Consider the following 11,930-nt stretch of genomic DNA (forward strand, 5'->3'; position numbering starts at 1 on the left):
TAAATGTGTACCTGAAATGTCTGTAAGTAGGCTACAGCAGGGAATTGTTAATAATGGCAAGAGAAGGTTTGAGCCACGTCCTGTCTTCAAATGCTTGCCATAAAGCTCATGTCATATTCTTCAACTACAAAACGTGTTAAACGTATAGCCCGTGTTCACAGAGCTTTACTCTCTGAGACAGTGCTTATAAAGCAGGGGGATTTATAACAATTAGTCTCTTGATGGGTAATTATGCGACTATAAATAAAAGTAATTAATTCAGCCACCCAAGAGTGACTTCCAAACATCTCTCTCTCTCTCTCTCTCTCTCTCTCTCTCTCTCTCTCTCTCTCTCTCTCTCTCTCTCTCTCTCTCTCTCTCTCTCTCTCTCTCTCTCTCTCTCTAACTGAAACGTACAAGATCCATAACAGACACAGAAGAACCACGAGATGATCTCAACAAATGTATTTAATGAATAGTAGCCTTTCTAAATATGGTTAAATGTGCATGGCTGCCAACGGTGCATTCCATGCCCAAATGCCTATCCAAAGGTGACTTTTTCATATTTCGACGCAATTAACAGTCACGGATCTGCGTGTGTAGGATATGAGTGATTGATGAATTGCTTCCATATGACGAGCTTTCATCACGTGGTACGTTTTATGATTTATCTTTATCCAATTTCACTGGAATTCTGCAACGTAGTCTCTCGAACCGCAGAGCTCGCCCTCGTCCAGCGCTGCGCGTCACATTCCTCGCTGCAGAATGTGCTCTAACACTTTGATGCCACGGATCCATCTAAGGGTTTTGCTTTCGTTTTAAGTTCACCTGGTCTGATGTGTTCCTCTAAAGTGTCATTTGGGAGAGGATGTTGCTTCTCATTTATGCAACTTTGCTTGGAATTTTCCTCAAAACAGGTATGCTAAACTTTGGAGACTGCGTAATCTTACATGTGTTGGCTTGCTGCGTTGTATTCGGATGCTGAGAGCATTTCCTCGTGATGTGTCAACGTTTCCAAGTATTCCAATCTATTTCAAGTTTGGATTATGGTTAAATGATTTTGGGCAGCTTTTTTTTGTCGGATGAAAACAATTAAATCGTTTTCAGAAGTCCAGGAGAGGTCTAGTAATGCCAACAGTGAGGCGCGCAGGAGGTTACCGTTGCAGATCAAATCATTTAATTAAATGCATTTATAACTGTCTTGGAATAAGAAATTGTGGCACAGATTCTTGGATTTTACATTTTTAATGACACCTGCGCTACAGCTAGAGAAAATATGTCACCTTAGGTCATAATTGCGTCTGTAAAACTATTGCGCATATCACCTGTGCAAAGGCCGATATTTTCAAAATGTGATTTAGGCTACTATTTTCCATATCTTTGATTCAATTTAAGGATGTTGTTTAAAAATGTAAAATGTTAAATAATAGAGCGTGACATGCTGAAACATTGAACATTATTCCATATTTAGAGCATCTTTCTGATCTTACAATTGCCCAACATGGCATGCTAATTAGGCTATTAAGTATTCCGATGAATTGCTATTAAACATGACTAGACACCATTACACGTGACGAATGTATTCACTCATTTTATAAAGGAGAGGGACATGTGTAGGCCACTTATTATCAATAGCTAATTAATAGCTCTCTAATTGACAACACAAATGCAATTCAACATTTTATTTTACAGGTGTAGGCATTCCATCAAGCTCAAATGATAAGGAACATGACTGATCAACAGTTGTCAGCTCAGGCGAATGTAGTAAACTAAATCACAATTTTTTAGTGGGTGTTAAATGAGCTGGTCTACCACTCCATGAACACCTGGGATGAATATTAATATCACTAAATATGCAGAGAACAACAAAGCTGTCTATTTTCAGATGACTGTGGAAGGAAAATACACAATTGAAGATAGATTACGGCAAATAAACGGATTTCTCAATCCATATGGGTCACCTTATAGCAATGATATGGTAATAACGTATACAACTGGTGGTAATGTAGTTGTTAAAAAAGGTTCAGGTAAAATGACAATGATAATCCATGTCAGTGGAGTGGTCCGCATTGTCATTCCAACATACGTCCACGGATCATATCATCAGAATGATGTGACAATCAGCCGCTCAGAGCTTTTCCAGTCCATATTTCCACTTGAACCCATTGCACATGGCATATGAACAGTGGCGTGTAAGAACTTGATCTCACCAGAAATGCCTCTGGTGTAAATAACATACAAATGTTCTGTCCGTTCTGAGTTGGATGTGCTGCGTTTGGTTAACATACCTACTCCTTAAACATCCTCTTCATTGTTAGCAGAAATTACTTCTAAGTCATTTGATGAGGTTTTTACCTCAGTGAAAAGGGTATTGCGGAACAATATGAACAGCATAGACAATATGTATATAACTTTATGCTTGCCTAAATGTTCATTGTATATAGTGTCAATATCCAGTGGTTTATAGAGGGCAAATACAGCACAGTCTAGGATGTGTTTAGGCACTTTATGAGACTCTATTGCTCGGTTGATGGATGGAGTTTTGAAGCATTTATCTGGTTTTAAAGTAATTACGCTCTGATTTGTTTGGGGGATCCTTTTCAATTGAATTTGTGCTTGATGGCGCTGTCAGACTGGGAAATGAATGACTGTCGCCATTTCAATAATTAGAACACAGTACTATCTGTCATGGAGAACAAATGACCTGAAACTGTGGCGCTTGAGAAAATGTTGAATTATTGTTTATCATTGCACGGTCATGCATGTTTCTGCTAAACCCCCATTTGCAAACCCAGAATCAGATTGTGCTCTCCATGCGTGCTCTCTATTCAATTCTTCCGATTTTTCATCCCCGTGAAACAACTTTGCATGAAAAGCCAACCATCTGTCATTCTTTGTTAATCTCAATTTCCATTTAATTCCAATCAGTCATGTTAGAATGAATTCATCTCATTTGAAGTCAGTGCTGGAGCAACAGCTTCATTGAGTGTGTGGATAAAGCACTTTGTCTGAAACACTCTGGCTTGATTGTTTTGACCTGTAGCAGTCACAATGGCAATTATTATTTTAGTGGGTAAAGTTGAAGGGCCTTTTTCCCTGCACAGATACAGTATGCCCAGCTTCCACACACAATTGTGTCTGACGGCTCTATATTAAGTGTAGTTGGCAAGTAAATGAGAGTATGGATTTATATTGTTGAAACATATTTGTTCATTATTTTCAGTCAAAATCCCTTCATCCTGACTCCAGATATGTTTGTGCATTAAACAACGCCTCTCTACTGTGTTTCTTTGTTGTCTTGACAGATGTGTACGTAGTCAGAGAAGTATGTGTTTTGTGTGACTTGTCAGTGCTTTCTGTGGTGTGGTACAGAAATGTCATCATATTAGCTCAAATGCCTATTGTCTGATATTTGTAACATGTCCGCATGTGTAAGGACAGCATCAACATCGACTCTCCAACATGAAATTCTCTTTGAGATAATCTTCACATTTGTTATTCATCGAGGAGATCCAGTCTTTTTTCCCCCCAGAGTCCACCTCCTTTTCCTCTGATCATTGCAAATAGGGACCAAGTTGACTTTCAAAATGCCAGCAAAGAGACTTTTTCATTTCAAAGATGAATTTGTCTCTCCTCGAGGATACAGTTCCTGGTCTGTGGTAATGGCAATAGATCACGAAAACACTTATTCTTGATTAGTTGGGAGGAAAATATGTGGGGCTGAAAGGCCCCAGATGAACAAGGGATAATACTAATGACTGAACTGCCCAAAATAACATTTTCAAATCTTTCAAGTAAAATTTTAGGCCTAATCTTTCAAAAACTTTCAGCGTTTTGATCAAACCTGCCTGGAGTGCCGGTTGGGCAGAGTTGCTTTGCACTTTTTTGAATGGTTATGATGTGCCAGGCAAGCTCAATCAAGCACAGCTAAACACACTTGAAAGAATTTGCCTGTAGTCTCTCTTGACCAACATTCATAGACTAATGAGATTACTACAGCATATGCCAGATACTGGTGAACTGTTCTTATGGGCTTTTTTTTTTGACCCTTGTGGTTCTTCCTGTCTGTCTCTTGTACAGGTTATGCTCTCCAGATCCAGTGTTACCAGTGTGAGGAGGTGAAAAACAATGAATGCTCCACGCCGGAGTTCATTGTCAACTGCACGGTCAACGTGCAGGACATGTGTCAGAAGGAGGTACTGGTGAAGAAGGATGGTAAGAAAACAGCATCTCCTGGGCAGTCCCATTCCTTTCATCGTTTGTTCTTTATTGGATAGAGATAGTGGGAGAGTAGTCCCTTCTCACAGATGCTGTATCTCCGCCACAGCAGAGCGTGAGCTTTAGTCTGACGAGAGAGACTAGTGAGAGAAAGACAGGAAGTTTGGGGGATCTGTTTTGTGTCAGAAGGGTGTGGGCCGGATTAGAACCCACGCCGAACACAATATAAATGTGTTCTGCAGCTAGACCACCCCAGGCCACACTGCCTTCTCTGACACCTACCTTGCCATGCAAAACCAAGCCACACCGGACTGTGACACTTTTAACATGTGACCTAAATAAGGTAGATTTTCCTCTTTCGTGTACTTCCTCTCTATCTCTGAATTCAGTGGAACTGATCTATAGGTTCTCCTTGTAACGTCAACAAATGAGATCATAAACTAGGCCTATACGTATGCCCACTAAATCAATTGGGAACTATCAAAGAATCTCCATAGATGAAGAGGCTATTACCATAGTTAATTCATGGTTTATGGCTCATATTCTTTTAATGGGATTATCCCAAAGGGTGGTTAACCCCCTTGGTTGCTGGTTGCTGTACTCAGTTGATCCATGCATCATTTTTTTTATTATAAACTGGGTAATATGAGCCCTGAATTCTGATTGGCTGAAAGCTGTGGTATATCAGACCGTATACCACGGGTATGGCAAAACATTTATTTGTACTGCTGTAATTACATTGGTAACCAGTTTATCATAGCAACAAGACACCTCAGGAGGTTTGTGGTATATGGCCAATATACCACAGCTAAGGGCTGTATCCAGGCACTCCGTGTTGCATCGTGCTTAAGAACAGCCCTTAGCAGTGGTATATTGGCCATACAGCACACCCCTTCGTGCCTTATTGCTTAATGAGATAACGCCCTTCAAATACACTAGGACTATTGATCCTACCACATCCAATGTTATTACATGTACAGTATGTCACTTGTGATCAAATGTATGCTTTCATTTACAAGAGTATTCAAAAAATGTACCAAGACCATCATACATGTATCTAGATTGTCTTTAGCGAGTGTTTTATGCCCAAACTATGTCTCTGAACATGATGGTTGACAAACTTCATCACTCAAAGCCAATGATCTATGGCAATAATGTCATGAACAAATGTACACTGTGTGTAATGCTGTGTAATGGTTTGAATAACCTTGAGATAAAGATGCACTTTTGTGTGAAATGCACACGCTTACAGTATATTCACAAATCTTTTCCAGTCTCTGCACTCTTTAGAAAGGTCTTCTGAGTCATTTGATACTAATGCGATGTTGGCAAAGGGATTCTTATGTGCTCCTGTAAAGCAGATAAAATGAAAATTCATGCATACTTTTATTCTAACATAAAACCTTCTAGCAATGTTGGTAATGAATGTGTTCCTTAGTTTGATCATTTCATATAATGTCAGCCTGAGACCAGGAGCCTAACTAATTATCTTTATATGCAGCAACCACAATTTATCACAAATAATGAATTTGCGAATTACCACAACATTATCGTGGAAAGAAACACTTGCATAATGTGTTTATGATATGTGAAGACATCTGTAACGTAATCCTCAGGGAAAGTTGGCTTTTGCACGTGAATTGGTGTCAGCTTGGTCTCTACCCATTCCTCTCCCCAACAAAGGTTTGGGGACTTGGTTTGTTAGACTGTCTGTTCTAAATGTGCATGGTGATGAAGTATGGAACAAAGAAGAGGGTTGATTAAGCTAAAGTTGTATTGTTAGTTATGTCAAACTTAATAGCAGTAATCAGGGGCTGATGCAGGCTGAAATTGTCTACTTTTGTCTTGAAGGCTTGTCTGACGTCTTTGAGACAAAACAAGAATATTGTATTGCATTTACAAATTGCCACTTCGTCTGACAGCTCATCTGTCATTATTTCAAGAGAAAGACGAGTAAATTAGAGCAGTAAAGTTTTGATGGAACTTTTAACCTGACTAGCAGTTCTCTTCCCCCTTTCATCTATTTCCTCTCTACACTTTAATTAGAACTTTTCGTAACACTTTACTTAACGTCGACAGGTATAACGCATTATGCTACAGTTACAATGCAATGTAAGACTTGTCGTAAGCACTTAGGAACTTATGAATGACGTCCTACCAGGGAACAGTGGGTTAACTGCCTTGTTCAGAGGCAGAACGACAGATTTTTACCTTGTCAGCTCAGGGATTCGATCCAGCAACCTATCGGTTACTGGCCCAATGCTCTAACCACTAGGCTACCTGCCGCCCCTTCTCATCATTATGACAGCTCTTTGCAGTCTGTTGACAAATTTCCACAAAGAACACATTATAAACCTTGTATAAAGACATTATAAGCATCCATATATGCTTATAACAAGTACTAATGCTTATAGATTCAGTGGAGCTTGAGTCACATCTCCAGGGTCACCTTGGATTTGTTTGTGTCCAAAAGCCCAGTGTCTATTTCCTAGGAAAGAGTAGGGAGAAGTGGGAGTTGTTGAGTCCCTGCAAGGTGTTCATTCATCAGGCAGGGAGACGCAGGCTTTCTTACCACCTCCTGTGGTAAGACTAATGGCACAACAATATTTCCATGAAATCGAAACACGTGCATTCTCTCGCCACCATATATATCAAAGCATAGTTTTGTTGCAATTGTTCCATAGTTTGAGAGCATTATACTCTATGTTTAGATGACCTTCTCAATGTTTTATTTTGTATAATGGCTCTTCAAAGATTCCAGGCACTTAGAGGACCACCTCCCAGTAATATGAACCACTCCAGTATTGATCAGGATAAAGTACTGTTAAATTGCAAATAGCACTGAATTACAACATACTGTATGTCTCAAGAATTTCTCACTAAGCTAAGATCCTAAGGCTAATATTTTCAAATCACCACATTTGCTTGATGTGTAATTGTTATTCCTGTATATTTGTGAAAAAAGGTAGATTAGATATTGCTTTGTCTGATTTTCACAGATATTTGCTTTACGTACAAGAAAATGCACTGTAAAAGGGTGAGAGACATGGCATAGGCCAGACATAACATAAAACATACACACATTTATGAAAACAAAACAAAAATGACAGTTGAAGGACTTTTACCCCTCCCTTCCCCAGTGCTTGTGCTACCTCAGTTTGCTCCGAGACTTGGCTCAGTTTCACCAACAGTCTCACTACCACATATACCTTGACCTGGACTTCCTGTATAGCTTTGCACTATCCCTGACTGCTTCTCTCTCTCCTTCTTCAGGCATATTTTACCGCAAGTCCTGCGCCTCATCCGGGGCATGCCTCATATCCTCGTCAGGCTACCAGCAGTTCTGCACTGGAAGGATCAACTCTGTGTGCATTTCCTGCTGTAACACACCGCTCTGCAATGGGCCCCGGAAGAAGAACCGCCCGGTCCCGTCAGCCGCGACCTTTTCATTTTCCTCCCTTCTTTTGCTGCTGGTCTCCCTCACGCTGGTCTCCCTCTCTCTGACATAGATCTAGAGGCGTCCATTTGTCCCCTACTCTACCCAAAGATAACACTAGAGTATTATGAGAGTACATATAGCCTACAGTGTACATAACACTACGTAGTGTATTGGCTACATCAGACTCTAGTGTCGTCTTTGGAGAAGAATCCTATACGTAAGAGACTATCACAGGAGGTTGGTGGCACCTTAATTGGGGAGAACGGGCTTGTGGTAATGACTGGAGCAGAGTAAGTGGAATGGTATCAAATACATCAAACACATGGTTTCCAGGTGTTTGATGCCGTTCCATTTGCTCCGTTCCAGACATTATTATGAGCCGTTCTCCCCTCAGCAGCCACCTGTGGACTCTACAGCTTCATCTTTGGATCGGATACTCAAGAGCTTAAGACTCTTTGGAAGGATCCCTTTTTATAATCCTGGTGTTTTGAGTTTTTGAGAACTGAATGCTTGCCATTGCCTCCTTCTTCATCGTTCATCCCTTGCCCTCCAATCACCCTTCGCTTACTCAGTAGGGTCCCTATTGGGGGTAGTGGGAACTGACCTCATCAACGTTGGTGCTCCCCTGTTTATAGGAAGATCGAACGCTTCAGATCAATACTCCCGATGATTAGGAGTCAGACGGGATCACAGTCAGTTAGTACTCAGCAGCCGTTTAGCTGTGAGAATTGTGTTAACTCATCATGGATCTGAGTGTAGAGATGGCACTGACAGCAGAGGACATTGAGCAGCGAGTTGTAGGGATTTTGGAGATATACTTAGATGTCTGCATCATTTGCTACTGGTACAAGTTCTTGTTACAGTAAGTACTAAATGCTGGGTCTCATGTCTTATATCATTTGTAAGTACAGATGCATGATCTTAATTTTACCAGTTTCTCAGTTGGAAAAAATTCCTACAGAAACAAATCCTACAGAAATGTGAATTATTGTGTGGATTATAAATAATGGACATTTTTGTAGGGGTTGAATCATTTTTTGTTAGGGCAAACCAAGTCCAACATTTTAAAGTGGAAATTACAACTTTAGACACCATGCTCTACCAACTTTAAAAACTTGAGTACACTACAAGTTTGCTTTTCCTTCTGTGCAGGAAATTCCCTGCAAAAACAGGTTGATCAAATTAAGATCCTACATCTGTATATACCCAATTACTTTATTGGACTTCAAATATTGCTGAAAGACACAAGGGATTTGTTTTTAAACTTATCCATTTAGACGTTATATAAATCAACAAATTCAATAACCTATTATCAGCTGTAGTCATTTACAGTATGATAATAATCTGTATCAACATCCAGTTCCAACTTCAAAAACTTTCTGAGGTGTCGTTCTTCAAGTAGGGAGGCAGGTAGCCTAGTGGTTAGAGTGTTGGACTAGTAACCAAAAGGTTGCAAGATTGAATCCCTGAGCTGACAAGGTAAAAATCTGTCCTTCTGCCCCTGAACAAGGCAGTTAACCCACTGCTCCTAGGCTGTCGTTGAAAATAAGAATTTGTTCTTAACTGACTTGCCTAGTAAAATAAAAAGTATATTTGAAGTCATTCAACAGTCCTTATAGTAAAGTTCAGCTTTTTACTTGTAGAGCTTATGCAGTTCAGTTATGCATAACTGATAAATTCACATTAAGGACATTTCATTGCAGGGATGCATATTATAAAATGTTCTGTATAGACATGAGATATGTGGCTGTCATTGCGGGAAGGTCGGATACAAGTATTGGTTATTGTAGCTACCTGCTTAAACTGTGTAGAGGAGCTTTTTAGTGTAGTTGCTCATCTGTCACTATTTATGATGTTAGTATAATGCTCATTCAGCAGCATATGTCCTTTGCAACACATTGACTCACGGAAGTGGAAACAACTGCAAAACGATCAGCGATGTGGAACACTCACCACGTACGGCGTGTTGTGGAATGGATCACTTAGCTATAGGAGGAGGGTCATAGTTGATGGATACATATACTCAACAATGCATCATGTACAAATACTGCTCATACTGTTATGTCTTACTGAAATCATATTCTCTCTCTTTCGATTGATGTTTCCTGTCTGATAGATTGCCACTCGAAAGTACCAGAGAGAGCACAAACACAACTACAATATTTAGGATTGTATAACATGAACCACATAAAACATTGGAGTGAGTGACTGGTCAAAATGTTTCTATTGACCCCTAAAACTGACGCCCCTCAATGATATCAGAGTTTATATGACTACTGAATGTTGACGCGACAATGTGGAGTTCATTTGGGAGGGAATTGTACATACAAAAGAGTAAAGGACAACAGTTGCAGGAGGAAATACACGAGGGGGTGTTTATTTATGTTGGCTAGTGTTTCTTGGTTCTTGTGCCATGGGCTTTTGCCAGTCATACTCAGTATTAGCTTAACAGTACCTTTACAGCATCTACTTGGTCTTTTTTTTCAGCTGGGTCTATTGTCAATTGATTATTTATTTATTCTTCTGAAATGGCAGCGCAGAGACTGAAGGGAAGACCATTATTTTTTTAAATACAGCATTTATGAAATGTCAATAGATTTCAGAAACATATCTAATAATTTACTCTCATTTTGATTTGATTTTATTTATTAATTGGCCATTATAATTATGGCTTTGTGAAGAGGATAATGTAACAAGTATGTCATAATTCATCTTTCAAATTAAAAGATAGTGATTCAATTAAACGATAGTGATAATGATACAGCTTTTTTTTCTCCTGATTTGATGTTTATCTTGAACGTGTAAGGCATTGAACTAACAGGTAGACATGTTTAACAGAATTGGGGTATTATGGGTAATTTTTTTGATGGTCTACCTTAATTGGTCTTCTGTGAAGAGTGATTGTATATTCTGCCCATGTGAAATGCAAATAAAGAGTTGTGACAAAAAACAGTGCTTCTGAAACAGCAGACTCAACATTCTGTTTTCAATTGACCTAAATATGTAATAGACAAATACAATATGTATAATAGTATTTTTAATGACCTCATGAGTCTTAAAATGCCAACCTCTTTTGTTGGGGAGTTAAGGCTTGTCTGTAAGTGAGACACGGGCCTAGTTAAGTCAACCTCCCACTGCGAGAAAGAGATGAAGGAAGGGAGCGAGGGAGAGAGGGATGCCCGACACAGCCGTGCCCCACGTTTAAATGAGAGACCCAGGGTGACGGAGGCTGTGAAATATCCTGTCTCTGAGTTTTTCAGTGACCTCCAGCGGCTAGGATTTTTCTTATTATTCACCACCAGATACGTACCATGTGGACCTTGTTCAACTTAATTCCACCACCTGGAAAATGGATATCACAGGGAGATGTCCCCGCATCTCCTATTTCTGTAACTTCCACACAGTTAGATGTAGGCTAGGGCAGAATGGAAAACACTGAAGTGGTTTCATCGATTCATGTTGACGTCTAAGTGGACAAAGCACCCACCCACGCACCTGTTTCATTATCATTCTGCCGCTCTCAATTTCCAATGTTGTAATTCCATTATTACAGACAATACTAATGCAATAGACCTTCATTTCAGATTTCTTTCTCAAAGTTTTGCATTATTAGGTTTCTCTAATTACAACTACTGTATAATTGTGTTGTAATATGACTACCCATTCGTGACCCCTATTAACCATGTCTTCAGAACATTGTCACTGTTTCGCTGTCTAGCCTTGTACAAATTAGTAAGAGCATTGTAATGTCGTTCCATTTAATAATAATATTTCATTTAATTTGTAAAGCACATTTCTCACACCGAAGATTCTACATTTTCCTCCACAGTAGATGAGGGACTAAATGAACTGTGACGTATAATGCTACTTTCTGCCGTCCGCTTTGAGTACCGCACTATCATACACATTACATTGTCACCACCTTCAATTATCATGCTACGAGAGGCAATAAGGAGTTCGGTGCAGAGGCCAATTATAACCAAGCTGCTTCTTGCCATTCATTCATGCATACACGGGGAAGCACACGTTTCGGTGCAGTCAGTGAGGAACAAGCAGGTGCTAACAAGCACAACGATCATTTGCTTCAGGCAGGAAAGAAAGTAGAGGATGGTGCAGTATGTGGGTTTCTCTATGGTGTAAGAAACTATTGATTAGACCGTTGACGGTGATACTGCTCAGATCCGTGTGTTAGAGAGATCAGCTGTGTCAGGGTCGTCCCCTGCCTTCTTGGTGTGTGCCGTGACAAACAACCCAGTGCTGTCGTAATGTAGGCAGTGGGCAAGTATTACACAAA

General features: G+C 39.8%; 1 protein-coding gene across 1 annotated transcript; it reads left to right on the forward strand.

The window, feature by feature from the left end:
* Positions 1–421: 421 nt before the first annotated feature.
* On the forward strand, positions 422–9,622 carry LOC106575259 (ly6/PLAUR domain-containing protein 1-like). Its single transcript, XM_014151671.3, has 3 exons — positions 422–896; positions 4,060–4,194; positions 7,471–9,622. Exons 1-3 carry the CDS (start codon positions 848–850, stop codon positions 7,704–7,706), a joined length of 420 nt encoding a protein of 139 aa, XP_014007146.1. The 5' UTR covers positions 422–847; the 3' UTR covers positions 7,707–9,622.
* The last annotated feature ends 2,308 nt before the right edge of the window (positions 9,623–11,930 follow it).

The sequence above is a fragment of the Salmo salar genome, chromosome 17 (genome assembly GCF_965601325.2).
Source record: "Salmo salar chromosome 17, fSalSal1, whole genome shotgun sequence".
Lineage (NCBI taxonomy): Eukaryota > Metazoa > Chordata > Actinopteri > Salmoniformes > Salmonidae > Salmo > Salmo salar.

Bases quoted from the DNA above. Each gene is read 5' to 3' on its own strand.
- LOC106575259 (XM_014151671.3), top strand. From the start codon at position 848: ATGTTGCTTCTCATTTATGCAACTTTGCTTGGAATTTTCCTCAAAACA. The intron at 897-4,059 runs GTATGCTAAACT...TCTCTTGTACAG, and splicing joins TGGAATTTTCCTCAAAACAG to GTTATGCTCTCCAGATCCAG. The intron at 4,195-7,470 runs GTAAGAAAACAG...CTCCTTCTTCAG, and splicing joins GGTACTGGTGAAGAAGGATG to GCATATTTTACCGCAAGTCC.